Source organism: Chrysemys picta, chromosome 4, assembly GCF_011386835.1.
Source record: "Chrysemys picta bellii isolate R12L10 chromosome 4, ASM1138683v2, whole genome shotgun sequence".
NCBI classification, from domain to species: domain Eukaryota; kingdom Metazoa; phylum Chordata; order Testudines; family Emydidae; genus Chrysemys; species Chrysemys picta.
This window is the reverse complement of record NC_088794.1, coordinates 3,899,733-3,927,462: the sequence shown is the minus strand read 5'-3', so window position 1 is coordinate 3,927,462 and position 27,730 is coordinate 3,899,733. Positions and strand designations below refer to the sequence as shown.

General features: G+C 59.7%; 1 protein-coding gene across 1 annotated transcript; it reads right to left on the bottom strand.

The window, feature by feature from the left end:
- Positions 1–3,247: 3,247 nt before the first annotated feature.
- Positions 3,248–11,112, bottom strand: LOC135983459 (NAD(P)(+)--arginine ADP-ribosyltransferase 2-like). Its single transcript, XM_065595758.1, has 5 exons — positions 11,061–11,112; positions 10,396–10,514; positions 5,351–6,077; positions 5,133–5,168; positions 3,248–4,286 (listed from the first exon to the last, which is right to left on the bottom strand). Exons 2-5 carry the CDS (start codon positions 10,462–10,464, stop codon positions 4,273–4,275), a joined length of 846 nt encoding a protein of 281 aa, XP_065451830.1. The 5' UTR covers positions 10,465–10,514; positions 11,061–11,112; the 3' UTR covers positions 3,248–4,272.
- Positions 11,113–27,730: the final 16,618 nt, after the last annotated feature.

Sequence of the window (27,730 nt, the reverse complement as noted above, 5' to 3'; positions counted from 1 at the left end):
GTCACCGGGGTCAAGGAGACACCAAGGAAGAAGATGGTGCACGCCAAGTCGGTGGGCGTCTGCAGCGACCAGAAACTGCGCCTACCTGGGGAAAGGTGAGGGGGAGGACGCGAGGAGGGATGTGAGCTATGGAAGGCCACCAGGGAGATAAAATCTAGCCCCTAGGGGGTGACAGCTCAGGTCTGGCCCGGGGGTGGGGTGGGGTGAGGAATAGGACACAGGGCCTTTCCCCCTAGGGGGCGCCAGCTCCTATCCCACTCCAGGCCAGGGGACTGGCTGGCTTGGAGGGTGGCAGGGAAAATTAATTGTCTGTTTTCTGTTTTCCAGAAGGGAACAGTACAATGAGCTGCCCTAATCACCAAGGTATGGGGGTCGGGGTGGGGGCTCATCCCTTGGCTGGGCAGGGGGCGTGCATGGGGCTTGAGACAATTACTTGCAGGACTCCTGGGTTCTCTCCCTGGCTCTGGGAGGGGAGTGGGGTTTAGTGGGTCAGAGCAGGGGGGGCTGGGAGCCAGAACTCCTGGGTTCTCTCCCCAGTGCTGGGAGGGAAGTGGTGTCTAGTGGTTAGAACAGGGGGGGCTGGGAGCCAGGACTCCTGGGTTCTCTCTCCAGCACTGGGAGGGAAGTGGGGTCTAGTGGTTAGAGCAGGGGCTAGGAGCCAGGACTCCTGGGTTCTCTCCCTGACTCTGGGAGGGGAGTGGGGTCTAGTGGGTCAGAGTGGGGGGGGGGTGCTGAAGGCCAGGATTCCTGGGTTCTATCCCCAGCTCTGGGAGGGGAGTGGGGTCTAGAAGGTTGGGCGGGGGCCTGTTCTGCAACTGACTCCCTGGGTGAGTTTGGGGGCATCTCTGCCCCCCTCCGTGCCTCAGTTTCCCCCACTATGTTGGAGGGCACTGGCACTGATCCAGTCGGGCAAAGTGCCGTGGCGGGGGGGGTGGGTGTGGGTCTGTGGCTCAGGCGCGTGCGGATGGCTAACGTGGCGTGCGCTTGTGTCTCCCTGCAGTGCTGTATTTGTGAGGTGCCCGCCGCACTGGAGCAAGGAGAGGAAGCAGCAACCCCCTGGGATGTTTTTAGCCAGGAACGTTGTGTGTGTGTGTGTCTGTGTGTGTGGAGGGGATCAGGGCCAGGTGTGTGTGTGTGTGTGTATGTGTATGAGCCTGTGACCTTTCCACCCTCATATTCTCCAGCCCTGTATCTGCTACTGCAATAAACGCCCGCATTGCAAAGTGTTGGATTTTTTTAACCGCCACGTCTCCAGCGGGGCCTGGGGCGGGGGGGGGGGGGGGGGGGGGAGGGGACAGCAGAGGCAACATAGATTTTGTCGACAGTTGCAGGATTTAATCGTTTGGGGAAATGAACCCCTGAGATCTAATCACCTCCAGCGTGGCCACTATTTGAACATGCTAGCCGGGGAGAGGTGCTATAAACGCCGAGCGGCTGGCGCGGGGCGCAGAGTTTCTCTCTGCCCAGCAGGCCGGGGACCCAGAGTGACATTTAAATCTAGAGCCGAGTGGAAGTTTTCATACCAAACTTTTCTTTCCGGGGAAAAAAATGGAGATTTGGTGAGTGTGAAACGTTCTGTCAATTTCACCAACTTCTTTATTTCGGGGGGGGGGGGGGGGGGGGAATGAAGAAAACCAAACAAATTTAAAAAAGAATATTTGCGGCTGGCAGTCACAGATCGGCTACATGTCCCCTCATACCGGCCCCTCCATAAACTGATCAAGCTCTGTCTTGAAGCCAGGTAGGTGTCCCCCACCCCTCCCACTGCTCCCCTTGGGAGGTTGTTCCAGAACTTCACTCCTTGGATGGTTAGAAACCTTCATCTAATTTCAAGTCTAAACTTCCTGATGGTCAGTTTATATCCATTTGTTCTTGTGTCCACCTTGGTACTGAGCTTAAATAATTCCTCTCCCTCCCTGGTGTTTATCCCTCTGATGTATTTATAGGCAGCCATCATAAAGGAAAAATCAAAAAGGAACTAGATAAGTTCATGGAGGACAGGTCCATCAATGGCTATTAGCCAGGCTGGGCGGGGATGGTGTCCCAGCCTCTGTTTGCCAGGACTGGGAATGGGCGACAGGGGATGGATCACTGGCTGATTCCCTGGTCTGTTCACTCCCTCTGGGGCACCTGGCACTGGCCCCCTGTCGGAGGACAGGATACTGGGCCAGATGGACTTTGGCCTGACCTAGTCTGGCTGTTCTTATGTTCTTATACCCCCCTGCAATCTGCCTGGTTGCACCCCTGGGTGCTAGGACTCTGGCCAGCAAACGGCGACTGGGGTGCAACGGACGGGTCCCTGCGAGGTGGGAAACGAAGGCAAAGGGCAACAGCCCAAAATACCAGGGCCGGGGTTTAGCTTTGCCAGATTTCCCAGGGTTTTTGTTCTGTACTCTGAAGAGGAACCCCCGGCTATTGAACCCGGCCTTTGGAGCTGCCGACGCCACGGTGTCGGGGGTCCTTGGAGAGGGTCACCCCTTTATTCCTACCCGTTCCCAGGCTCTTAGATGGCTCCGCTCCTTGCATCACTCACCACTAGGGGGAGCTCGTGTGTAGCAAATTCCTTTGCTCCTTCTCTTCTCAGAGTTTGTTTCCGAGCTCGAGATTTAAACAGCTTTGATCCCGGTACCGTCAGGGCCGTGCCATCTCGGAGCCGCCTGTCTTCCATGGGCACCAGGTTATATGGGTACCAGTGGTTGGGCCTCACCTATATTCTGAGGCTGGATTGGAGCCAGCGCCCCCTAGAGGGGCAAGGCCCCATGTCCCATTCCCCAGCCCGAGCCAGCCAGTCTCCTGCCCTGGGGCTGGATCGGGGCCAGCGTCCCCTAGAAGGGAAAGGCCCCATCTCCCATTCCCCACCCCTGGAGCCAGCCAGCCCGTCACCCTCTTCCTTGTCCTTCTTCATGCCCTTTCACTCCTGAAGCCGCACAGGGCCTGGGCTCACAGGGTAGCAGAAGGCCAAGCCCAGGGCTTCCGGAGTAAACGCGGCAGAGCTGGATAAAGGGAACAGAGCCCATTGCTGGCGGCTGCAGCATATCCACCCTTTGCCATGAGGCCCAGTCACAAACCCGGCACCTCCCTTTCCAGCGCGGCTTTCCTAGCCCCCCTACCCCAGCTGGTACGCTCGCCGGCGTCCGCGTCACGGCCGCGAACCTCTAACGGGCTCATGTCAATAAAGGGTCAAATGTGGTGACCTCCAATTCTCCTCCCCTGGCAGCACGGCAGGGTCTATAGAAAGCCAAACACATTGCAATGCGGGTGTGTTTATTGTAGGGGCAGACACAGAACGAGAATAAGCATCAGTTGGATGGTTGAAGAGCGGGCAGAGAAGAACCAGGTGAGTGACTAAAGGCTTAGACAACTTGCCTCCTGGAGCTCAATCCATTTAGCTTAGCAAAGAGACACTCCCGGGGTGACTTGGGCCCAGTCTAGAAGGACCTATGTGGGGAACAAATATTTGATAATGGGATCTCCAAGCTAGCAGAGAAAGGTCTGATGTGAGCCACTGGCCGGATATTGAAGCTGGACAAATTCACACGGGAAAGACGGTGTAAATTTTTGACCGTGAGGGGAATTGACCATCGGCGCAATTAACCAAGAGTCATGGTGGATCCTCCATCACTGATGATTTTAACCTAGATTGGATGGTTTTCTAAAAGATCTGCCCTAGGCCTTTGTTTGGGGGAAGTTCTCTGGCTGGCGTCAGACCAGATGACCACAACGGTTCCTGCTGATCTGGGAATCTATGAACCCAGAGCTTGCAGGGCTAAGGCCTTTCTGTTGATGAGCTTCGGGTTAGGGTTAGGGTTAGGGTTAGGGTTAGGGTTAGGGTCCCATCAATGGCCCTCATACAACTGGAGAACCTCAACGGAGCAAACCCACGAGCACCCTCGTCTGCACGGCTGGGGTTGCCAGTTTGGGTTGGACGTATTCCTGGAGGTTTGATCATCACTCTACTTTCCTGTCCTCCTGCAGTGCACCCTAGGAAAAAATCCCACCAGGCACAGGGCCATGCACCGGGGAAACCGGCTCCGGTTGTGGTACAGCTGTCGGGGAAAGCGCAGACCTGCGAGGGAAGAAGCTTAAACAGGAGTAAACAGAGCGGTGGAGACGAGGTGTGTTTTGCTACAGCGATTCCCCGTTAGTGGCAGCAGAAAAGCACATGGGGAATATTTGCCGGCCTAGGTAGACAAGGCCACGCGCACGATGCTCCACGGAGCTCCTGGCTAAAGGCAGCCCTGGATTGCTGCGGCCCCTCCTCGCTCTGGGGCCTCACAAGTGCAGCACTGCGGGGAGACACAGACACGCCCCACGTTAGACAGCAGGACACCCCTCAGCCACAGCCAAGACCCCACTTAGCAGAGCCTGGTCAGTTCTATTCTTCCCCCGGCATGGGGGGTAGTTGGGGTACACGGATGTGCCTAAACTCAACCAGGGGGTCAGTGGCTGAGCCGGGAAAAGAACCCAGGAGTCCTGGCTCCCAGCCCCCCTGCGCTAACCCACCAGCCCCCACTCCCCTCCCAGAGCCAGGGAGAGAACCCAGGAATCCTGGCTCCCAGCCCCCCCTGCTCTAGCCCCTAGACCCCACTCCCCTCCCAGAGCTGGGGAGAGAACCCAGGAGTCCTGGCTCCCAGCCCCCCCTGCTCTAACCCCTAGACCCCACTCCCGTCCCAGAGCCAGGGAGAGAACCCAGGAGTCCTGGCTCCCAGCCCCCCTGCGCTAACCCACCAGCCCCCACTCCCCTCCCAGAGCCAGGGAGAGAACCCAGGAATCCTGGCTCCCAGCCCCCCCTGCTCTAACCCCTAGACCCCACTCCCCTCCCAGAACTGGGGAGAGAACCATGGAGTCCCGGCTCCCAGCCCCCCCGCTCTAACTAGGGTGACCAGACGTCCCAATAAAATTCTTCCCCCGGCATGGGGGGTATTTGGGCACACGGATATGCCTAAACTCAACCAAGAAGTCAGTGGCTGAAGTGGGGAAATAACCCAGGAGTCCTGACTCCCAGCCCCCCTGCTCTAACCACTAGACCCCACTCCTCTCCCAGAGCTGGGGACAGAACCCAGGAGTCCCGCAACTACTGGCTCTACCCTCCCACCCACAACCTGCCCAGCCGAGGGTTGAGCCCCTCGTACCTTGGTGAGGAGGGCATTTCTTCAGATTGGGGTCTCCTGGAAAATAGGAAAGAGGCAGTTCATTTTCCTTGTCACCCTGAGACACCCCATCCCCTTCCCTGCGGCTGGACTGAAGCCGGCGCCTCCTAGTGGGGAAAGGCCCCGTGTCTCACTGAGCCAGTTCTTAACCCCCTGGTGGAACTCCATAGCTCACGTCCCTCCTGCCTCCCCATCCTCACCTTTCCCTGTGTAGGCGCAGTTGTGGTTGCTGCAGACCCCCACCGACTTGGCGTAGACAGCCTGCCTCGTCCACGTGCGCTTGATCTCGGTGACCAGGAACATCTCAGAGGGCAGCACCAACACCTCTTCTTCTTTAGGGAAGGGGGACAGGTCCTGAACCGCATACCCGATGCAGGAAACCAGGATGAATATGGTCTTTTTGCCGAAATTGGTTGCCACCGTCAAGCTCTTTGAGGTGGAAGTGAACTGGCCAAAGCGGAACAAGCGTCTGTAGGTGACGGAGAACATTACGTCAGTTCCTCTGTAGACGATGACACAACTGGGAGTTATCCCCCAGATGTCTTTGGGTGCCCGGGTCAGCAGGAAATGCAAAGCCTTGAAGGGGTAGCTGGCGTAGGCATCGGGTCCCGTCCAGCCCGTCCTGGTGGCGGTGTCGAAGTCCTTGTACAGAGGCGGGTCTTTTAAGGTGTAGGCCATCACTGCAACGCTGCAGAAAGCTCTCATCGTGTTGGGGAAGATTAACATATTCTTCTTCCTCATCCACTCCTCCTTGGCCTTGTTCCAAGCCAGGTGGAAGTTCTTGTTCTTGGTCAGCTCGTTTTTTAACAGGGACAGGAGTTGTTGCCTCATGGCAGGCGTGCAGCCTTCGTACAGGTCATCCACCGAGGAGAAGGCCAAATCGAGCGTGGGGTTTCCTTCTCCCACGCCGGTCCCGGGGGGGCTGGCCTAGGAGAGGGTTTGGCTCATGGTCAGGCGTGACACGAGGCACATGGGGACGTCATTTAATTCATTCCGGTCGCTCATGCTGGGAAGAAGGTGGGGCTGATTGCAACGGGAATGGCCAACTCTAGTGGTCGGAGCAGGGAAGGTATTGGAGGAGCCAGAACACCTGGGTTCTCTCTCCGGCTCTGGGAGGGGAGTGGGGTCTAGTGGTTAGAGCAGGGGGGCTGGGAGCCAGGACTCCTGGGTTCTCTCCCCAGCGCTGGGAGGGAAGTGGGGTCTAGTGGGTTAGAGCGGGGGGGGGGGCTGGGAGCCAGGACTCCTGGGTTCTCTCCCCAGCGCTGGGAGGGGAGTGGGGTCTAGTGGGTTAGAGCGGGGGGGGAGGGGGCTAGGAGCTAGGATGCCTGGGTGCTATCCCCAGCTCTGGGAGGGGAGTGGGGGCTAGTGGTTAGAGCAGGTGGGGCTGGGAGCCAGGACTCCTGGGTTCTCTCCCTGGCTCTGGGAGGGGAGTGGGATCTACCGGTTCGAGGGAGCCCAGCGCCTGGGCTGGTCCTTGGGCACGAGCATAATCAACAGGGTGAATCTGGCCCCAGGCCCATCTCGCTCGGGGTCCGTGGCTACGCTCCGGGCGCTGCAGGGAATACCACCGCAGCATCGTAGTGGAGACGCGACTGACTCCCCCTCGCCGAGAGACAGGAGCGAGGGCCAGGGAAGAGTTCTTAGCTGCGTCTACACTGGCCGGTGGGTTGGCTTAACGACAGGGCTCAGGGGGGTGAGTTTTTCACCCCCCCCCGAGCGATGGCACAAGGGGGATCCACATTTTAAGTGTAGATCTGGCGTGTGTGTCTGTGCAGTGCCTGGCACATGCCCCGCTCCCCCTGGCCCCCCATCCAACTCCCCCGCTCCTTGTCCCCTGACCGCCCCCTCCCGGGACCCCCCCGTCCCTAACCACCCCCCTGGGATCCCACCCCCTATCCAACCCCCCCTGCTTCCTGTCCCCTGCCTGCCCCGCCCCCTATCCACACCCCTGCCCCCTGACAGCCCCCCCTGGACTCCCACCCCCTATCCAACCCCCCCTGCTCCTTGTCCCCTGACCGCCCCCTCCCGGGACCCCCCGTCCCTAACCACCCCCCTGGGATCCCACCCCCTATCCAACTCCCCCGTTCCTTGTCCCCTGACCGCCCCCTCCCGGGACCCCCCGTCCCTAACCACCCCCCTGGGATCCCACCCCCTATCCAACTCCCCCGTTCCTTGTCCCCTGACCGCCCCCTCCCGGGACCCCCCGTCCCTAACCACCCCCCTGGGATCCCACCCCCATCCAACCCCCCCTGCTCCTTGTCCCCTGACCGACCCCTCCCGGGACCCCCCGTCCTAACCACCCCCCTGGGATCCCACCCCCATCCAACCCCCCCTGCTCCTTGTCCCCTGACCGACCCCTCCCGGGACCCCCCCGTCCCTAACCACCCCCCTGGGATCCCACCCCCTATCCAACCCCCCTGCTTCCTGTCCCCTGCCTGCCCCGCCCCCTATCCACACCCCTGCCCCCTGACAGCCCCCCCTGGGACTCCCACCCCCTATCCAACCCCCCCTGCTCCTTGTCCCCTGACCGCCCCCTCCCGGGACCCCCCGTCCCTAACCACCCCCCTGGGATCCCACCCCCTATCCAACCCCCCCTGCTTCCTGTCCCCTGCCTGCCCCGCCCCCTATCCACACCCCTGCCCCCTGACAGCCCCCCTGGGACTCCCACCCCCCTATCCAACCCCCCCTGCTCCTTGTCCCCTGACCGCCCCCTCCGGGACCCCCCGTCCCTAACCACCCCCCTGGATCCCACCCCCTATCCAACTCCCCCGTTCCTTGTCCCCTGACCGCCCCCTCCCGGGACCCCCGTCCCTAACCACCCCCCTGGGATCCCACCCCCTATCCAACCCCCCCTGCTTCCTGTCTCCTGCCTGCCCGCCCCCTATCCACACCCCTGCCCCTGACAGCCCCCCCTGGGACTCCCACCCCCTATCCAACCGCCCTCTGCTCCTTGTCCCTTGACCGCCCCCCTCCGGGACCCCCCCGTCCCTAACCACCCCCCTGGGACTCCACCCCCCATCCAACCCCCCCTGCTTCCTGTCCCCTGACTGCCCCCTCCTCGGACCCCTCGCCCCTAACCGCCCCCCCTGAGACCCCACCCCCTATCCAACCCCCCCTGCTTCCTGTCCCCTGACCGCCCCCTCCCGGGACCCCCCATCCCTAACCACCCCCCTGGGATCCCACCCCCTATCCAACTCCCCCGTTCCTTGTCCCCTGACCGCCCCCTCCCGGGACCCCCCGTCCCTAACCACCCCCCTGGGATCCCACCCCCTATCCAACCCCCCTGCTTCCTGTCCCCTGCCTGCCCCGCCCCCTATCCACACCCCTGCCCCCTGACAGCCCCCCCTGGGACTCCCACCCCTATCCAACCGCCCTCTGCTCCTTGTCCCTTGACCGCCCCCTCCCGGGACCCCCCGTCCCTAACCACCCCCCTGGGACCCCACCCCCCATCCAACCCCCCCTGCTTCCTGTCCCCTGACTGCCCCCTCCTGGGACCCCTCGCCCCTAACCGCCCCCCCTGAGACCCCACCCCCTATCCAACCCCCCCTGCTTCCTGTCCCCTGACCGCCCCCCTCCCGGGACCCCCCGTCCCTAACCACCCCCCCTGGGATCCCACCCCCTATACAACCCCCCCTGCTCCTTGTCCCCTGACCGCCCCCTCCCGGGACCCCCCATCCCTAACCACCCCCCTGGGATCCCACCCCCTATCCAACCCCCCCTGCTCCTTGTCCCCTGACTGCCCCTTCCTGGGACCCCCCGCCCCTAACTGCCCCCCCGGGACCCCACCCCCTATCCAACCCCCCCTGCTCCTTGTCCCCTGACCGCCCCCTCCTGGGACCCCCCGCCCCTAACCACCCCCCTGGGATCCCACCCCCTATCCAACCCCCCCTGCTTCCTGTCCCCTGCCTGCCCCGCCCCCTATCCACACCCCCGCCCCCTGACAGCCCCCCCTGGGATCCCACCCCCTATCCAACCCCCCCTGCTTCCTGTCCCCTGCCTGCCTCGCCCCCTATCCACACCCCCGCCCCCTGACAGCCCCCCCTGGGACTCCCACCCCCTATCCAACTGCCCTCTGCTCCTTATCCCCTGACTGCCCCTTCCTGGGACCCCCCGCCCCTAACCGCCCCCCTGGGACCCCACCCCCTATACAACCCCCCCTGCTCCCTGTCCCCTGACTGCCCCGCCCCCTATCCACACCCCTGCCCCCTGACTGCCCCCTCCAGGGTCCCACCCCCTTATTCAACCCCTCCTGCTCCCTGTCCCCTGACTGCCCCGACTCCTATCCACACCCCCTGACAGCCCCCCCCCGGGACTCCCACTCCCAACCCTTCTTGTTCCCCATCCCCTGACTGTCCCCCAGGACCTCCTGCTCCCCGCCCCCAGACCAGCAGCAGGAGCTCGCAGCCGCGACACCCGGCCAGAGCCAGCTGCGTTCCCCACGCTGCCCAGCGGGAGTGACCGGGCAGCGTGTCCCGCTCCGGCCGGGAGTTCAGGGGCCGGGTAGGACAGTCCCGTGGGCCGGATGTGGCCCACGGGCCATAGTTTGCCCTCATCTCCTCTAGTGGTCACCTATTTTTTATAGATTGCTGGAAAATGAGGTGTAGGGTGTGTCACTGGAATAGAACGCAGGAGTCCTGGCTCCCAGCCCTCCCTGCTCTAACCACAAGACCCCACTCCCCTCCCAGAGCTGGGGAGAGAACCCAGGAGTCCTGGCTCCCAGCCCCTCCTGCTCTAACCACAAGACCCCACTCCCCTCCCAGAGCCAGGAGAGAACCCAGGAGTCCTGGCTCCCAGCCCCCCTGCTCTAACCACAAGACCCCACTCCCCTCCCAGAGCTGGGGAGAGAACCCAGGAGTCCTGGCTCCCAGCCCCTCCTGCTCTAACCACAAGACCCCACTCCCCTCCCAGAGCCAGGAGAGAACCCAGGAGTCCTGGCTCCCAGCCCCCCTGCTCTAACCACAAGACCCCACTCCCCTCCCAGAGCTGGGGAGAGAACCCAGGAGTCCTGGCTCCCAGCCCTCCCTGCTCTAACCACAAGACCCCACTCCCCCACTCCCCTCCCAAAGCTGGGGAGAGAACCCAGGAGTCCTGGCTCCCAGATTCCCTCCCCACAAACCACTAGACACCATAGCCTGACATTTTCCATGCAGAAAACCTTCCCCTGTTCTTCAGGACATCTGTGTGGGATGGGTGAGATGCAGCCACCTCTGGGGCGGGGCAAGGATACTGTATTGAAGCCACTTACCTCTGCGGTTCCAGCAGGCAGCAGCCAAGCCGCAGTGAAAAGCAGGAGGGCGATTTTCTCGGGGGACATCCTGGTATCTGATCTCCGAATAATTCACTGAGGGGCTTCAGCTGAAAAAACTAGAATGACCAGGAGTCAGAATAGCCAGAAATGTAGGAACATTCCCCTCTAGGGGGCGCTGGCTCCCATCCACCTCCTGGGGTCAAGATGGCTCAGGGGTGGGGTGGGGAACGGGATACGGGGCCTTTCTAAAGGGAGCCAGCTCCAATCCTGCCCCAGGGCAGGGGACTGGCTGGCTCCGGGGAGGGGGATGGGACATGGGGCTCTATTGGAGGGTTACAGCTTGGCCAACTCTCATGATTTTGTCATGAGTCTCATGCTAATTCTTGTTTTCCATAAAGCCCCAGCTCCTGGAGTCAGGTGGATACGTGACGCTGTCAGCCTTCGTTCATAAAGCAAAAGGCAGTTTCCAGCCCTGGTGGCCGTGGAGAAAGTTTCCAAATGTGACCCCAGTGTACCCAAGAGGCTCCGAAAGCAGAATGCAAATCAAAAGAACCCGAAAGTTTGTTGTTTTTACAGAATCTCACGGTTTGAAAGCCAATCTCATGAGTTCTGCTGAGCCGGACACTCAGTTTGGGATTGGCAATTCTGGGGTGATCTCTTACCTGCCACTCTCTGTCTGCGTCCTCCCGATGGCATTGGGCTGCAGGGTTTTAATGGCAGGTCTTGGGCTGGGGGGGGGACGTGTTATCAAGATCTTCGTTATTGGCAAGAAACGTGGCTGTTACTGAAACACCCAAATTTGGCAACTTTGGGTTTAACGGGCTGATTTTATCTGACACCCCTTTACAGCATTTCCCTACCTCGGCTCCTGGGCCAAGCTCATTGCTCAGATGTTCAAATCTTGCAGGAGTTTGGGGTTGAAATATCTCCCCCTCCAAAGGGGTCCCAGGAGTCCTGGCTCCCAGCCCCCCCCTGCTCTAACCCACTAGCCCCCACTCTCCTCCCAGAGCTGGGGAGAGAACCCAGGAGTCCTGGCTCCCAGCCCCCACCTCTCTAACCCACCAGCCCCCACTCCCATCCCAGAGCTGGGGAGAGAACCCAGGAGTCCTGGCTCCCAGCCCCCCCTGCTCTAACCCACTAGCCCCCACTCCCCTCCCAGAGCTGGGGAGAGAACCCAGGAGTCCTGGCTCCCAGCCCCCCTCTGCTCTAACCCACTAGCCCCCACTCCCCTTCCAGAGCTGGGGAGAGAACCCAGGAGTCCTGTCTCCCAGCTCCCCCCTGCTCTAACCCACTAGCCCCCACTCCCCTCCCAGAGCTGGGGAGAGAACCCAGGAGTTCTGGCTCCCAGCCCCCACTGCTCTAACCCACTAGCCCCCCACTCCCCTTCCAGAGCTGGGGAGAGAACCCAGGAGTCCTGGCTCCCAGCCCCCACTGCTCTAACCCACTAGCCCCCACTCCCCTCCCAGAGCTGGGGAGAGAACCCAGGAGTCCTGGCTCCCAGCCCCCACTGCTCTAACCCACCAGCCCCTACTCCCCTCCCAGAGCCGGGGATAGGAAACAGGTGGAGTCCTGCAACTACTAATGGTCTCCAGCCTCAAGTGCGTCTCTGTTTCCTCCTGCGTGCCACACACTGTTCCTGACAATGCAGCCCCACGTCTCGAAAGCCAGGAACGTTTCCAGCCGCCCATCCCCCAGCTCCGCGCAAGGCCTGTGCAGCGCTCCGCAAGTCGATGTGGGGCGAGGGGGATCCGCTGCCAGCCTGAGCGCCAGCTCCCTCCATCCACCCTTCCGTCTCCCCAGCCTGCACGGCACTGCCCGCGCTCAGAGCAGAACGGAAAAGCTCCTTCCCACCGCCCGGGTGTCCCGTGAACGGCTCCAGCACCCACAGGAGCGGCCAGAGAAGCTGGTGCCCAGCTGGGCTTGGAAGCAAACATCCCTTTTCTTCCTGGGCTGCGTTTCGGAAGGCCTCCGCATCACGGACCTTTGTTGACCACCCCAATATTGGGGAACCTACCGTGGTGGCCAGCCAGGCCTCAGAACGTCACGGGGATATCCCTCTTCTCTTGACAACCCCTGGGGCCCGGTGGGTGGGTGGGCGGGGGCAGAGCCTGGGTCCCATCAGTGGTCCCAGTATAACAGGAGGACAGAAGATGTTCAGGTCCATCAGTAACCTCCTGGGCAGTGCCACATTTCATGATCCAGGCCATCAGCCCTCGCTCCAGAGCAGAGCAGGGCCTCTCAGAGCAGACCCGGCGGTTGGTTGACCGGTGACAACTGATGGGTAGAGCCACTCGCTTTTCCATGCTGAGGGCGTCTGCCATGGAGGTGTTCGGCTGCTGCCGATCCCGGCTGAGCGCTGAACCGATCTAAGAGGAATCGCGGGAATGATTCGCTGTGACCCCAACCCCCCTACAATTCCACTCCTGCAACGCGCAGCCCGAGAGAGCCCAGCATACAGACGGCGCCACAACACCCACCACAAGTGGCAAGGGTGGCCTAAGAGAAGACGCACTTCTCACCATTTCCAACATCAGGTGGGTTCTAAGATAGACGCCCATCTCTAACCCCTCACCGGGCAAATCGCTCTACCGACAATCACAGGACTCCAGGCACCTCCGGCTGGAAGGGAACTTGGGAGGTCATCTAGTCCAACCCCCTGCTCAAAGCAGGACCAATCCCCAACTAAATCATCCCAGCCAGGGCTTTGTCAAGCCTGACCTTAAAAACCTTTAAGGAAGGAGATTCCACCACCTCCCTAGGTAACCCATTCCAGTGCTTCACCACCCTCCTAGTGAAATAGTGTTTCCTAATATCCAACCTAGACCTCCCCCACTGCAACTTGAGACCTCTGATCATTTTTGTTGCTTTTCTCCGGACTCTCTCCAATTTGTCCTGATCTTTCTGAAAGTGCGGTGCCCAGGCTTGGACACAGGATGTCAGCTGAGGCCTCACCAGTGCCAAGAAGCGTTGTCTTCAGCATGTGCCAAGAACTCATTGTCTATTTTGTGTTACTTTTCCAGTGGCTGGCTGGCTGGGTGGCTCAAGGCTCCCATTACTACAAAGTATTGTGTTTGGGATCTTTCGTGAGTTGTTCTAGAAATGCCTCTTCCACCCCCTGATTTGGTGGTCTACAGTAGACCCCTACCATGACCTTGTCCCCTATTTCCACCCTCCCCTGATTTTATCTTCACCCAGAGGCTTTCAACAGGGATCGGTCTGGACCTCAGAACAAGTATATACATTTCGGATATATAAGGCAACACCCCCTCCCTTTTTTTCTTGCTTGTTCTTCCTCAACAAGCGTCCCCTCTAGACCAATATTCCCGGCATGAGATTCATCCCACCAGCTCTCTGGGATGCCAATGAAGGCATGATTGACCTTCTGTACCAAGACTTCCAGTTCTTCCCGTTTCTTCCCCATACTCCGAGCATGTGTGTAGAGATGTCTAAGATGTTGTTGCTCCTAAGACGCTATTGTAATTTTCCATGTCCCCGCCCCCAATGATTAACCATCTGTTAAGGTCACCTTTTTTTATACCTGTCTGTGGGCTTTTGTCAGCTGCCATCTTTGAAGCTAATTCAAAGCCCACCTGATTACGTTGGGGAATCAGTGCGTGAACATGCTCTTCCCCTTCTTGGCCAGGTGGACCCCATCTCTATGTCCCCTCAGACGGTGTCTCCAACCACCAGCACCCAATGTCTTTTCTTGGATGTGGTGGCCAAGAACCTCCCAGCCTGGGGGAGCAGGTTCCTTCTTCTCAGCCACGAGGATCTGCTTCTCTCCTCCGGTCACCACTCCAGCATCCTGGGGGACCTGGCTGGAGGGTGGAGCTCTGTGGCCAGCAGGCAGCATCCTCCCCAGAGAGGAGCCGGTTCTTCTTCGAGTGCTTGCTCATATCCATTCCATTAGGTGTGTGCGCGCCGCGTGCACGATCGTCGGAAGATTTTTACCCTAGCAACACCGGCGGGTCGGCTGTGGAGCCCCCTAGAGTGGCGCCTTCATGGCGCTGAATATATACCCCAGCCGACCCGGCGCCCCCTCAGTTCCTTCTTACCGCCCCTGACGGTCGTTGGAACTGTGGAGCGCTGCTTAGCTGTTCTCCACTCTCCCTAGCTTAGTTCATTATTCGCAGTTATAGTTATAGTTTATAGTTAAATAGTTCAATAGTTTTAAGAGTTGTCTAGTTGTTATAATAGTTCAGGGGATTAAGGGGGTCGTCTCCCCCTTTCTCCCCCGGCCGCGGGGCCGGGCTCATGCCCAACGCTCCCGGCTTCAAGCTGTGCGCCTCCTGCGCTAAGCCTATGCCCACGAGCGACCCGCACGACTCCTGTCTGAAGTGCCTGGGAGAGTCCCATCAAACAGATAAGTGCAAGATCTGTAAGGCCTTCAGACCAAGGACCAAGAAGGAGCGGGACTTTCGGCTCCGGCAACTCCTGATGGAGGCGGCACTTAGTCCGGACGCTCCATCTACAAGTCAGGCCCCGGCACCTAGCGCCTCGGTGCGCAGTGCCCCGGCGGCACCGGCCATGACGACCACGCGAGTGGCGTCAGATGAGCCTTCCCGGCACCGGACCTCGTCGGCACCGCAAGCACAGCAAGTGCCTCGGCGCCGGTCATTATCCCCAGGGCATAAGAAAGCCCATAAGACGGGGACCTCCGTGCCGAAGACGCTGGCTCCCCCAGTGCCGGGGGTAGAGCCGCGTACGCCGGTGGAGCACCGGAAACAGGTGCCTCCAGCACCGTCGACTCCGGCGCCGAGGCCGTTGAGTCCGGTGCAGACGGCGTCTCCACCGAGGCCGGTGGTGATACAGTGCCTCCCGTCGACGCCAGAGACCTTCGCGGCGGCGAGAGACTTAATAGCTCTCACGGAGCCGGCACCGCCTCAACCACCGGCACCGACGGCACCGTTGCCTCGCCCGGTCCAGTCGAGGGGGAAACCTGCCTTGATGCGCCCTCCATCACAAGGGCTGGAACCTCGGCACCGATCCAGGTCCCGAAGCAGGTCCCCACGCCGCTCGCAGTCCCGGCACCGAATATCGCTTCGGCACCGGTCGTACTCGCGGCCAAGATCTTCTTCGCGGCACCGCTCTACGTCTCGGCACCGCTATGATCGTCGGCACCGATCAACGTCGAGACGTAGTTCTCGGCACCGCTACGGTCGCCGCTCGACGTCGAGAGGCCGCTCCCGGTACCGGGCATACTCCAGGTCCTCGTCGAGGTCCAGATCCGACTCCCGGCACCGACGAGGTCATCGGCACCGGTCGCGGTCCCGGCACCGATCGCCGGCACCGCGTGGAGATAGATCATCTCCAGACCGGCACCGTGCGGCACCGCAGCCCACGGGAATCGTCTCGACGCTCTCGGCACCGCCATGGCCATCGAGATCGGGGTCTCGCTCCTCGGAGGACCTCTCGAGATCGGCATACCCCCCTCAGGGGCAAGCCGAGGAACAGGACTTGGGCCATTGGCAGAACATAACAGAGGACCATTCTCATGGCCCATCTCACTGGTCGTTTTGGACCCCGTGGGCGTACCATCAGGCGCAAGGGGCTCCAGTTGCTTCGACCTCTCGCTCCGGTCACTCTGTTAGAAGGGCCCCGGAGTCCACCATCTCTCGGCCTCCGCCAGGGGGCATGGAGGCTTCCGTGTCCGCACCACCTGACGCCCTGGACTCAAGCGCAGGTGATGCTCCGGCCCAGGAGCAGGGAGACCAGGACCCTCCCTTGGATCCTGTTCCACCGGAGGCATCTTCCTCTTCCTCTCCGGATGAGGCAGTGGCGGGCACATCGTGCACAGGTCCACCTCCAATAGATCTTCGGGCTCACCAAGATCTTCTGCGTCGGATGGCCCGTAATATGGACCTGCAGGCGGAGGAGATAGTGGAGGTGCACGACCCTATCGTGAATATCCTCGGAGCGGATGCCCCATCGAGGGTGGCGTTACCCCTGATCCGCACGATACAAGCCAATGTATCTACGATATGGCAGACTCCTGCCTCTATCCCACCCACAGCGAGAGGGGTGGAAAGGAAATACTTTGTCCCGTCTAAAGACTACGGGTACTTGTATACCCACCCCCAGCCGTGTTCACTGGTGGTGGCATCAGTGAACGCAAAGGAGCGCCACGGTCAGCAGGCCGCAGCGCCCAAATCGAAGGAGGCTAAGTGCCTCGATTTATTCGGCCGTAAAGTTTACTCAGCCGGAGGGCTGCAACTTAGAGCGGCTAATCAACAGGCGCTCTTGAGCCGCTATAGCTTTAACTCCTGGAACTCTATGGGGAAGTTCAAGGAGTTGGTTCCCCAAGAGTCCAGGGAGGAGTTTGGAGCCCTGGTGGAGGAGGGTAAGAAGGTGGCTCGGACCTCCTTACAGGCCTCCTTAGACATAGCGGACTCTGCTGCGAGAACCATGGCCTCAGGTATCGCTATGCGGAGGATCTCCTGGCTCCAGGTTTCGGGTCTGCCTCAGGAACTGCAGCAAACCCTGCAGGATCTGCCCTTTGAAGGACAAGGGCTGTTTTCAGGAAAGACGGACTCTCGCCTGCAGAGCCTCAAGGACTCCAGGACGATCATGCGTTCCTTGGGGATGCATGTTGTGGGCCCTCAGCGCAGGCCATTTAGACCGCAGCCTCAGCGCTTCTACCCCCCCCCCGCCTCGTCAGAGACAGGACTCGACCCGGAGGCGAGGGCGAGGTGGTAGAAGAAGGTGGACCGGCCCTCAACCTGGTCAGAACCAGGGGCCACCTAGACCACCTTCAGGCCCCAGGCAGAACTTTTGAAGGTGCGGTCGAGGACGGCGCCCCAGTCATCCCACAGGATCCAGCCCCATCCTTTCGGGATCGCCTTTCCCATTTCCACCGTGCCTGGTCCCTTATAACTTCGGACCGTTGGGTCCTTCGCACGGTGGACAGGGGATATGCTATCCAGTTTTCTTCAATCCCCCCCTCCTCCCCCCCTTCCCCGTCCCTCTTCAGGGACCCTTCTCACGAGCAACTTCTTATACAGGAAGTTTCCACGCTCCTTGCTATGGGGGCCATAGAGGAGGTTCCAGTGGAGTTAAGGGGCAGGGGATTCTATTCCCGTTACTTCCTCATTCCCAAGTCCAAAGGAGGTCTGCGACCCATCTTGGACTTGCGCGGACTCAACAAATTCGTAGTAAAGTTGAAGTTCCGCATGGTCTCTTTGGGGACCATTATCCCTTCCCTCGATCCTGGAGACTGGTTCGCCGCCCTCGACATGAAAGATGCATACTTTCACATCGCAATTTACCCGCCTCACAGACGCTTCCTGCGGTTCGTGGTAAGCAAGGTGCACTACCAATTTGCAGTCCTTCCCTTCGGCCTGTCCTCGGCCCCAAGGGTATTCACGAAATGTATGGCTGTCGTGGCAGCGTACCTTCGTCGGCAAGGGATACAGGTGTTCCCGTACCTAGACGACTGGCTGGTACGCGGTCGCACCAAAGAGCAAGTTCGAGCTCACGTCCACATAATAGTGCACACATTCAACAAGTTGGGCATCTTACTCAACAAGGACAAATCCACTCTAGAACCTACCCAGAGAATAGAATTCATCGGCGCAGTTCTAGACTCCAGGCGTGCACAAGCCATCCTGCCAGTCAACCGCTTTTGCACCATCACGAGCCTCATTCAAGGGCTCAAGGCCTTCCCAACTACCACGGTGAGGTCGTGCCTTACCCTGCTGGGTCACATGGCTTCCTGCACGTACGTAACCAGGCATGCCAGACTTCGGCTTCGCCCACTCCAGACCTGGGTGTCATCAATATACCGCCCACATCGGGACAGCCTGAACATGCTGGTCACGGTCCCGAACTCGGTCCTGACCTCCCTCACCTGGTGGCTAGATCGCAATGTGGTTTGCGAAGGGATGCCGTTTCACGCCCCACAACCCTCTCTGCACCTGGTCACAGACGCTTCATCTCTGGGTTGGGGCGCCCATCTCAACGAACACCATACCCAGGGCCTGTGGACTGCACCCCAGCTAGCTCTGCACATCAATGTTCGGGAACTGATGGCGGTGCGCCTGGCGTGCCAGGCATTTCTCAACCTCCTACGTGGCCGCTGTGTGCTAGTTCTCATCGACAACACCACGGCCATGTTTTACATCAACAAGCAAGGAGGAGCACGTTCGTCAATTCTATGCCAAGAGGCCATTCGCCTGTGGGACTTCTGCATCGCCCACTCGATCCATCTCACGGCATCGTTCCTCCCTGGAGTCCAGAACACTCTGGCGGACCGACTCAGCAGGTCCTTTCAAACACACGAGTGGTCTATCCGTCCGGACATCATACATTCCGTTTTCCAGAAGTGGGGGTTTCCCCAGATAGACCTGTTTGCATCTCGAGACAACAGGAAGTGCCACGTGTTCTGCTCCCTGCAAGGTCGAGCTCCGGGCTCCCTCTCGGATGCGTTTCTCCTTCCCTGGAAAGACCACCTGTTTTATGCCTTCCCTCCGTTTCCTCTGGTCCACAAGGTACTGCTCAAATTGCGCAGAGACCAGGCACAGGTGATTCTGATCGCCCCAGCGTGGCCGAGACAACATTGGTACACCACGCTGTTGGAGCTCTCGGTTCGGACACCGATCCCGCTTCCATTATGCCCGGATCTCATCTCTCAGGACCACGGCCGCCTGCGTCACCCCGACCTGCAATCACTCCACCTCACGGCGTGGCTGCTCCATGGTTCACCCAGGCAGAGCAGCAGTGCTCGCACTCTGTCCAACAGATTCTGCTGAGCAGTAGGAAGCCCTCAACACGGACCACATACTTGGCCAAGTGGAAGCGGTTCTCCTGTTGGTGCGAACAAAGAGCCACGTCCCCGTTACAGGCACCTATTCCTCTCATATTGGAATATCTCCTCTCCCTAAAACAGCAAGGGTTGGCGATATCTTCAATTAGAGTTCACCTGGCCGCTATATCGGCCTTTCACCCAGGGGAACTCGCGTCTTCGGTATTCTCTAACCCGATGGTCGTTAGATTCCTCAAGGGCTTAGACCGGATGTACCCACAACAACGTCAGCCCGTTCCGACGTGGGACCTCAACCTGGTTCTCTCCAAGCTCACAGGTCCTCCATTCGAGCCACTGGCCACCTGTTCACTTCTGTACCTATCCTGGAAGACAGCCTTCCTCGTAGCCATCACCTCAGCAAGGCGCGTTTCTGAACTCAGGGCGCTTACATCCGAGCCCCCTTACACAGTTTTCCATAAGGATAAAGTGCAGCTCCGCCCACATCCTGCCTTTCTCCCTAAGGTGGTTTCTCCTTTTCATATCAACCAGGATATATTTCTCCCGGTCTTTCATCCTAAACCACATGCCACTCGCCAGGATCAACGTTTGCATTCTCTGGACGTACGCAGGGCCTTGGCCTTCTATATTGACCGCACAAGGCACTTTAGAAAGACGACGCAACTCTTCGTTGCAGTGGCCGACCGAATGAAAGGTTCACCGGTCTCCTCACAACGCCTATCCTCATGGATTACGTCTTGCATCCGGACTTGCTATGACCTGGCAGGTGTCTCAGCACCACACCTCACCGCTCACTCCACGAGGGCCCAAGCTTCCTCGACTGCTTTCCTGGCGCAAGTTCCGATCCAGGACATTTGTAAAGCAGCGGTTTGGTCATCAGTCCACACGTTTACAGCTCACTATGCACTAGTGCAGCAGTCCAGGGACGATGCTGCCTTCGGATCAGCGGTTTTGCACACAGCAATGTCTCACTCCGACCCCACCACCTAAGTTGGGCTTGGGAGTCACCTAATGGAATGGATATGAGCAAGCACTCGAAGAAGAAAAGACGGTTACTCACCGTTGTAACTGTTGTTCTTCGAGATGTGTTGCTCATATCCATTCCAAACCCGCCCCCCGTCCCCACTGTCGGAGTAGCCGGCAAGAAGGAACTGAGGGGGCGCCGGGTCGGCTGGGGTATATATTCAGCGCCATGAAGGCGCCACTCTAGGGGGCTCCACAGCCGACCCGCCGGTGTTGCTAGGGTAAAAATCTTCCGACGATCGTGCACGCGGCGCGCACACACCTAATGGAATGGATATGAGCAACACATCTCGAAGAACAACAGTTACAACGGTGAGTAACCGTCTTTTCTCCTTCCTCTTTGGTGCTGCTGTAGTTTTCTCTAGTCAGCCAGCATTCCCCATCCCAGATGTCTCCACAGGCATCCTGTCCACATTGTCCTCATGTCCTGGATGCTAAGCAACCAAGCCATCTCCTTCTGCCGTTCTTACCCGCTTCCTGTCACCAAAAAAACCCTCTTACGCTGGTTGGTTCCCCCTGCCTAGGTCTATACGGCAGGGGGGTTCTGGCTGCATTCCCAGCAAGTCAAGACCAGGACCCTGTTTCCTGTCTGGTCAGGCGCCTTGTCTCCCTCTGAGGGTTCTTCCTTCTAGAGTGCCTGTAAAATCAATGAAAACCCCTCTAGCTCTCCTGCCGAACTCCGGTCGTCTCGTAGCTGCCTCAGTCTTTCCAGCCATTGACCTCCCGTGTGCTTTTTAAGAGAACGAATCCTTTCCAAACCCAACCCCCCCCACCAAATTAAAGTTTTTTGCCTTGGAATTTCCTTAGTTTTTTAAAAAAAAGAAATTCTCTGCCTAAAAGATCTTTCTTCTAATGGCAAAACCGCCTGCTAAAGGTCCATCTCAAATGGACTTTGAAGGTAAGGATTCGTAACGACACCCTTCACGTCACAACGTTTCTGTCTTGGAATTTCCTTTTATTTGCAGAAAGGCAGGGTCTTCTAACACGCTACCTCTTCCTATCTATCAATAGTGTCTTCAAGGGTAAACATGGGTAAAGGGTGTTCTCCTTTGGGGTATATGGCCTTTACCCACATCTCAACGGGGGAATATCAAATCTACTGTACCCACTTCTTTTCTTTAATCCCCTACACCATGTCTGTATATAAAGAATGGCTGTATTCTTCAGTGGAAACCAAATGAGATGAAATCAAATCAGACATCAAGGAGCCAAGGACTATGGTTAACAATTTACTGCCTTTATTCACCATCACAAAGTTTTTTGGCTGAGAATTTCCTTAGTTTTTATTTTGTAAACGTACAGTGTAAAGCCCTCTGTCCAGGCGTAAAGGTGGAGTTTGATTCTGCAGAGCAAATGAAGCTAAGGGAAAAGCAAAGCAGACCCCAGTTCTCGGCCGTTGGTGGTTAAACGTTTAAGCGGACGCTTTATTTGCTTCAGTGGCATAAAGCGTTTCAAACATTCACTCTTGGGACTAAGTAGTGCAGCTGTGATTGCGGCTGGTCAGTGGGGACAGCTTGGGACTGGCATGAATGGTGGTTGCAGAGGTATTGTAATGCTCGAGGGAAATTTGAAAGCCTGCTACACGTGACTCAGTTTCCCTTTCCACATTCTATTGCTACCCGCTGGGTGAGAAGGGTTTCAGTTGTTCCGGGGCATGAGGGCAGGATGGCCAACCCGGGTAGACCCCGGCGATGGATCCCAAAGTCCTGAGATGCAACATCTGTAAGACACGGAATAAATTGGCCAGCTGCCCAGTGAAGGTCTAACTCGTGTGTGTGTGTGTGTATGAATGCCGCCCCCCCGCCCCAGTTAGGGTGCCTGGATCAAAGACACACTTGATATGGGGAGGGGCACAAAGAGGTCAGGTTGCATGATGGGAAATAATCTGAACACCAGCACCTGACCCATGGGCCCAGCCCAGCACGCTGCTGCCTCTGGCTTGGCAGGGAGAAGTGTCGTTCCCCCCCCCCCCCCCCGCTAGGGCAGACTTGAGTGGAGCTAGGGAAGAGGTGTCTTCCAAAAATGGGGAAACTGAGGCACAACTACTTGAGCGGGAGGCCCCAAAGCTGGGACTCCTGGCTTCAAATGCCCCCCCAGAGTGAGTGCCATGCGCGGCGTGGGGGGGGGGGGGGGGGCTTCATTCTGAGCCACACATGGGTTGTGAACCATTTTTTTCCAACACGCACACACTGCCCCGATTCCCTCCAGCAGGGGGCAGCACTGCACGCATGTAGACCTCCCTCCCCGCACACACACACAACATATATAGCTCGTTTTATTCCATTTCTGCCTTGGAAACATTCACGGCTGAAAAGCGTCTGTATCCCCTGCCCGCAGCAAACCAGGCGTGTTATTGTTCCACACGGGCTGAGGGTGTGATTATCAACACCCTTGTGTCTCCAGTCCCCCGCTTTTCTCTCCTCCCCGCACTGCTCTATTTTCATTTGCCATCTATCCATATACTACCCGCAGGGCGACACCGTTCTGTGGTGTATTAGAATGCATTAAACCCAGCCATTAGTATTAAATAGTTATATGAATTAGTAAATAATAGTTATTAAAAACAACAAAAGAAGATGAAAGGAATTGTCCTTATTCCCCACCCCCAGCTCTGCCGGTGCCCCTCACTCCCGACCCGCAGCCCCTGCTAGCCCAGTCCTGGGCTCCCCCCCAGCTCTGCCAGTGCCCCTCACTCCCGACCCGCAGCCCCTGCCAGCCCAGCCCTGGGCTCCCCCCCAGCTCTGCCGGTGCCCCTCACTCCCGACCCGCAGCCCCTGCCAGCCCAGCCCTGCCTCCCCCCCGCTCTGCCGGTGCCCCTCACTCTCGACCCGCAGCCCCTGCCAGCCCAGCCCTGGGCTCCCCCCCAGCTCTGCCGGTGCCCCTCACTCCCGACCCGCAGCCCCTGCCAGCCCAGCCCTGCCCCCCCCCCAGCTCTGCCGGTGCCCCTCACTCCCAACCCGCAGCCCCTGCTAGCCCAGCCCTGCCCCCCCCAGCTCTGCTGGTGCCCCTCACTCCCGACCCGCAGCCCCTGCTAGCCCAGCCCTGGGCCCCCCCAGCTCTGCCGGTGCCCCTCACTCCCGACCCGCAGCCCCTGCTAGCCCAGCCCTGCCCCCCCCAGCTCTGCTGGTGCCTCTCACTCCCGACCCGCAGCCCCTGCTAGCCCAGCCCTGCCCCCCCAGCTCTGCCGGTGCCCCTCACTCCCGACCCGCAGCCCCTGCTAGCCCAGCCCTGCCCCCCCCCCAGCTCTGCCGGTGCCCCTCACTCCCAACCCGCAGCCCCTGCTAGCCCAGCCCTGCCCCCCCCAGCTCTGCTGGTGCCCCTCACTCCCGACCCGCAGCCCCTGCTAGCCCAGCCCTGGGCCCCCCCAGCTCTGCCGGTGCCCCTCACTCCCGACCCGCAGCCCCTGCTAGCCCAGCCCTGCCCCCCCCAGCTCTGCTGGTGCCTCTCACTCCCGACCCGCAGCCCCTGCTAGCCCAGCCCTGCCCCCCCAGCTCTGCCGGTGCCCCTCACTCCCGACCCGCAGCCCCTGCTAGCCCAGCCCTGGGCCCCCCCAGCTCTGCCGGTGCCCCTCACTCCCGACCCACAGCCCCTGCTAGCCCAGCCCTGCCCCCCCCCAGCTCTGCCGGTGCCCCTCACTCCCGACCCACAGCCCCTGCTAGCCCAGCCCTGCCCCCCCCCAGCTCTGCCGGTGCCCCTCACTCCCAACCCGCAGCCCCTGCTAGCCCAGCCCTGCCTCCCCCCCACTCTGCCGGTGCCCCTCACTCCGGACCCGCAGCCCCTGCCAGTCCAACCCTGCTCCCCCCAGCTCTGCCGGTGCCCCTCACTCCCGACCCGCAGCCCCTGCCAGCCCAGCCCTGCCCTGCCCCCCCCAGCTCTGCCGGTGCCCCTCACTCCCGACCCGCAGCCCCTGCTAGCCCAGCCCTGCCCCCCCCAGCTCTGCCGGTGCCCCTCACTCCCGACCTGCAGCCCCCGGCCAGCGCAGCCCTGCCCCCCGCCCCCAGCTCTGCCGGTGCCCCTCACTCCTGACCCGCAGCCCCCGGCCAGCCCAGCCCTGCCCCCCGCCAGCCCTGCCGGTGCCCCGCACTCCCGACCCGCAGCCCCTGCTAGCCCAGCCCTGCCCCCCCCAGCTCTGCCGGTGCCCCTCACTCCCGACCCACAGCCCCTGCTAGCCCTGCCCTGGGCTTCCCCACACAGCTCTGCCGGTGCCCCTAACTCCCGACCCGCAGCCCCTGCTAGCCCAGCCCTGCGATAACCCTGCAGCAAGGCGTCCCCTACTGGGCTTTCCACCCCTTTCCCTGCAGCTGGCAGCTGGCAGGGTGCCTGGGTTCGCACTGCAGGGGGCTCTGGAGTCTCCGATCCCCATGACACCGCTGGGCGCACCTGGGACGTGCTCCCGTACCCAGTGGCTGTAGGTGCTGACTCGGCTGTAGACCCCTGGGCAGTTGGGGGGCCATGCAGATGTCCCCACCGCTCACTACCCCTGCCAGGAGCCAGGCTCCCCGCCATGGACAGACCAGGCGCCCCCCCGGAGTCACCCTGAAATAGAAAGGGGGGAGTTAGTCACCCAGCCAGGGATGTCACCCCTTTTCCTTCCCCCACCCAACCAGGGGGCCTCCAATCACACTGATGCCACCCCCATCGGGGCATCCCTCCCCTCCCCCCCAACCCTCTGGGGTGCCCCATCCTCCGCCCACCCACAGGTCTTCCATCACACACCCCGCAGCCGGCAAGGGCAACTGGGCAACTTCTGGGCAAATGCATTGTGGCTACAGCGCCCAGGAAGAGCTGATGGCAGTCACAGCTACGGCCCCAGTGCATTGTGGGAAGGCTGAGGCACTGCAATAACGGCCCTGGAGCTGTGCAATGCATTGTGGGAAGGCTGAGGTTGCCATGCAGCAAGGGCTGCGGGGTAATTTCCCCCCAGAGATGGGGTAACGAATTGAACGTGTGATGCCCGTCGGCACTCCATTCCCTGGCTTTCAGCCCTGGAACTAAAGGGTTAACTCCTGGGGCGGTGGGAGGGGGTGTGGGGGTGGGGGAGGGAATTGAGCTGGGAGCAGGAGGAGGCTGCAGTTACAGGGAGCAGCCACTAGAGGGCAGGGCAGGAGGCCGCAGTTACAGGGACCAGCCACTAGAGGGTGAGGGGGGGCAGGAGCAGGAGGCTGCAGTTACAGAGAGCAGCCACTAGAGGGCAGGGCAGGAGGCTGCAGTTACAGGGCGCAGCCACTGGGGGGGGCGTTACTTGGCAGGCATCTCTCTGCCCCTCGGGGTACCCAGCGCACATCATGTCGTCCTGGATCTGCCGGGTCCCGGCGGGTCTGGAGGAGCCCAGGAAGCTGAGGGCCTCGCAGGTCGGGGTGTCCACCAGCGGGACGGACACCTCCTGTGGGGGCTCTGGGGTGGGGAGGGGAACTGGAAGAGGAGGAGGGGAGTCAGGACACCTGGGTGCTATTCCTGGCTCTAACCACTAGACCCCCACGCCCCTCACAGAGTCAGGGATAGAACCCAGGAGTCCTGGCTCCCAGCCTCCCACCCCATCTCTAACCCTAAGACTCCACTGGCTTCCCAGAGAACCCAGGCGTCCGGACTCACCTCCTTGGCAGATGTCCCCGCAGCTGGTGACACAGCACCTGGTGCCCCGGGGGAATCGGACCCCGGCGTCCGGGAGGCAGACTGGTGTGAGGTTGGCGGGGGACTGGAGCTGCAGCAGCCCCTTGTCCCCGCTGGCTCGGAAGACGGTGTAGCAGGGGTGGGGGACGAGATGGCTCATGGGGACGGAGACGGCGCCAGGGCCGGGGGCCGACAGCACACGGGCCCCCAGGAGGACCGTGTACAGGGCAGGGTCATAGAGGCTGCAGAGGGCGAGACTGGGATGAGGAATAGAACCCAGGCATCTGGGAGCGGGACCCGCAGAGCTCCCAGAGCCCAGGGCAGTGAACGGGACCCAGAGATCCAGGATGTTATCACTCCAAGCCCCCCCGCCCCGGGTGTGATTGGATGAGACCCTGGAGTCTGGGTCAGCAGTGCCCCCAGCTCTATGAGGAGAGATTGGATGGGACCCAGGCATCCGGGACGCCCTGCTCCCCTGGCTGTATTTTAAAGAATCCTTATTGAGGTTGTAGGAACAAACCATCCCGCTGTGTAGAAAGAATAGTAAATATGGCAGGCGACCAGCTTGGCTAAACAGTGAAATCCTTGCTGATCTTAAACACAAAAAAGAAGCTTACAAGAAGTGGAAGATTGGACAAATGACCAGGGAGGAGTATAAAACTATTGCTCAGGCGTGCAGGAGTGAAATCAGGAAGGTCAAATCACACTTGGAGTTGCAGCTAGCAAGAGATGTTAAGAGTAACAAGAAGGGTTTCTTCAGGTATGTTAGCAACAAGAAGAAAGTCAAGGAAAGTGTGGGCCCCTTACTGAATGAGGGAGGCAACCTAGTAACAGAGGATGTGGAAAAAGCTAATGTACTCAATGCTTTTTCGCCTCTGTCTTCACGAACAAGGTCAGCTCCCAGATTCCTGCCCTGGGCAGCACAGTATGGGGAGAAGGTGACCAGCCCTCTGTGGAGAAAGAAGTGGTTCGCGACTATTTAGAAAAGCTGGATGTGCACAAATCCATGGGGCCAGATGTGCTGCATCCGAGGGTGCTAAAGGAGTTGGCGGATGAGATTGCAGAGCCATTGACCATTATCTTTGAAAACTCATGGCAATCGGGGGAGGTCCCGGATGTCTGGAAAAAGGCTAATGTAGTGCCCATCTTTAAAAAAGGGAAGGAGGAGGATCTGGGGAACAACAGGCCAGTCAGCCTCATCTCAGTCCCTGGAAAAATCATGGAGCAGGTCCTCAAGGAATCAATTCTGAAGCACTTAGAGGAGAGGAAAGTGATCAGGAACAGTCAGCATGGATTCACCAAGGGCAAGTCATGCCTGACTAACCTAATTGCCTTCTATGAGGAGATAACTGGCTCTGTGGATGAGGGGAAAGCAGTGGACGTGTTATTCCTTGACTTCAGCAAAGCTTTTGATACGATCTCCCACAGTATTCTTGCCGGCAAGTTAAAGAAGTATGGGCTGGATGAATGAACTATAACGTGGACAGAAAGCTGGCTAGATCATTGGGCTCAACGGGTAGTGATCAATGGCTCCATGTCTAGTTGGCAGCCGGTTTCAAGCGGAGTGCCCCAAGGGTCGGTCCTGGGGCCAGTTTTGTTCAATATCTTCATTAATGATCTGGAGGATGGCATGGACTGCACCCTCAGCAAGTTTGCAGATGACACTAAACTGGGAGGAGTGATAGATACGCTGGAGGTAGGGATGGGATACACAGGGACCTAGACAAATTAGAGGATTGGGCCAAAAGAAACCTGATGAGGTTCAACAAGGACAAGTGCAGAGTCCTGCACTTAGGACGGAAGAATCCCATGCACTGCTACAGACTAGGGACCGAATGGCTAGGCAGCAGTTCTGCAGAAAAGGACCTAGGGGTCACAGTGGACGAGAAGCTGGATATGAGTCGACAGTGTGCTCTTGTTGCCAAGAAGGCTAACGACATT

Coding starts and splice junctions, on each gene's coding strand:
- LOC135983459 (XM_065595758.1), bottom strand. CDS start 10,464: ATGTCCCCCGAGAAAATCGCCCTCCTGCTTTTCACTGCGGCTTGGCTG. Junction 6,078..10,395: donor TGCCTGCTGGAACCGCAGAG/GTAAGTGGCTTC, acceptor ACCCTCTCCTAG/GCCAGCCCCCCCGGGACCGG. Junction 5,169..5,350: donor CTGCGCCTACACAGGGAAAG/GTGAGGATGGGG, acceptor CCTATTTTCCAG/GAGACCCCAATCTGAAGAAA.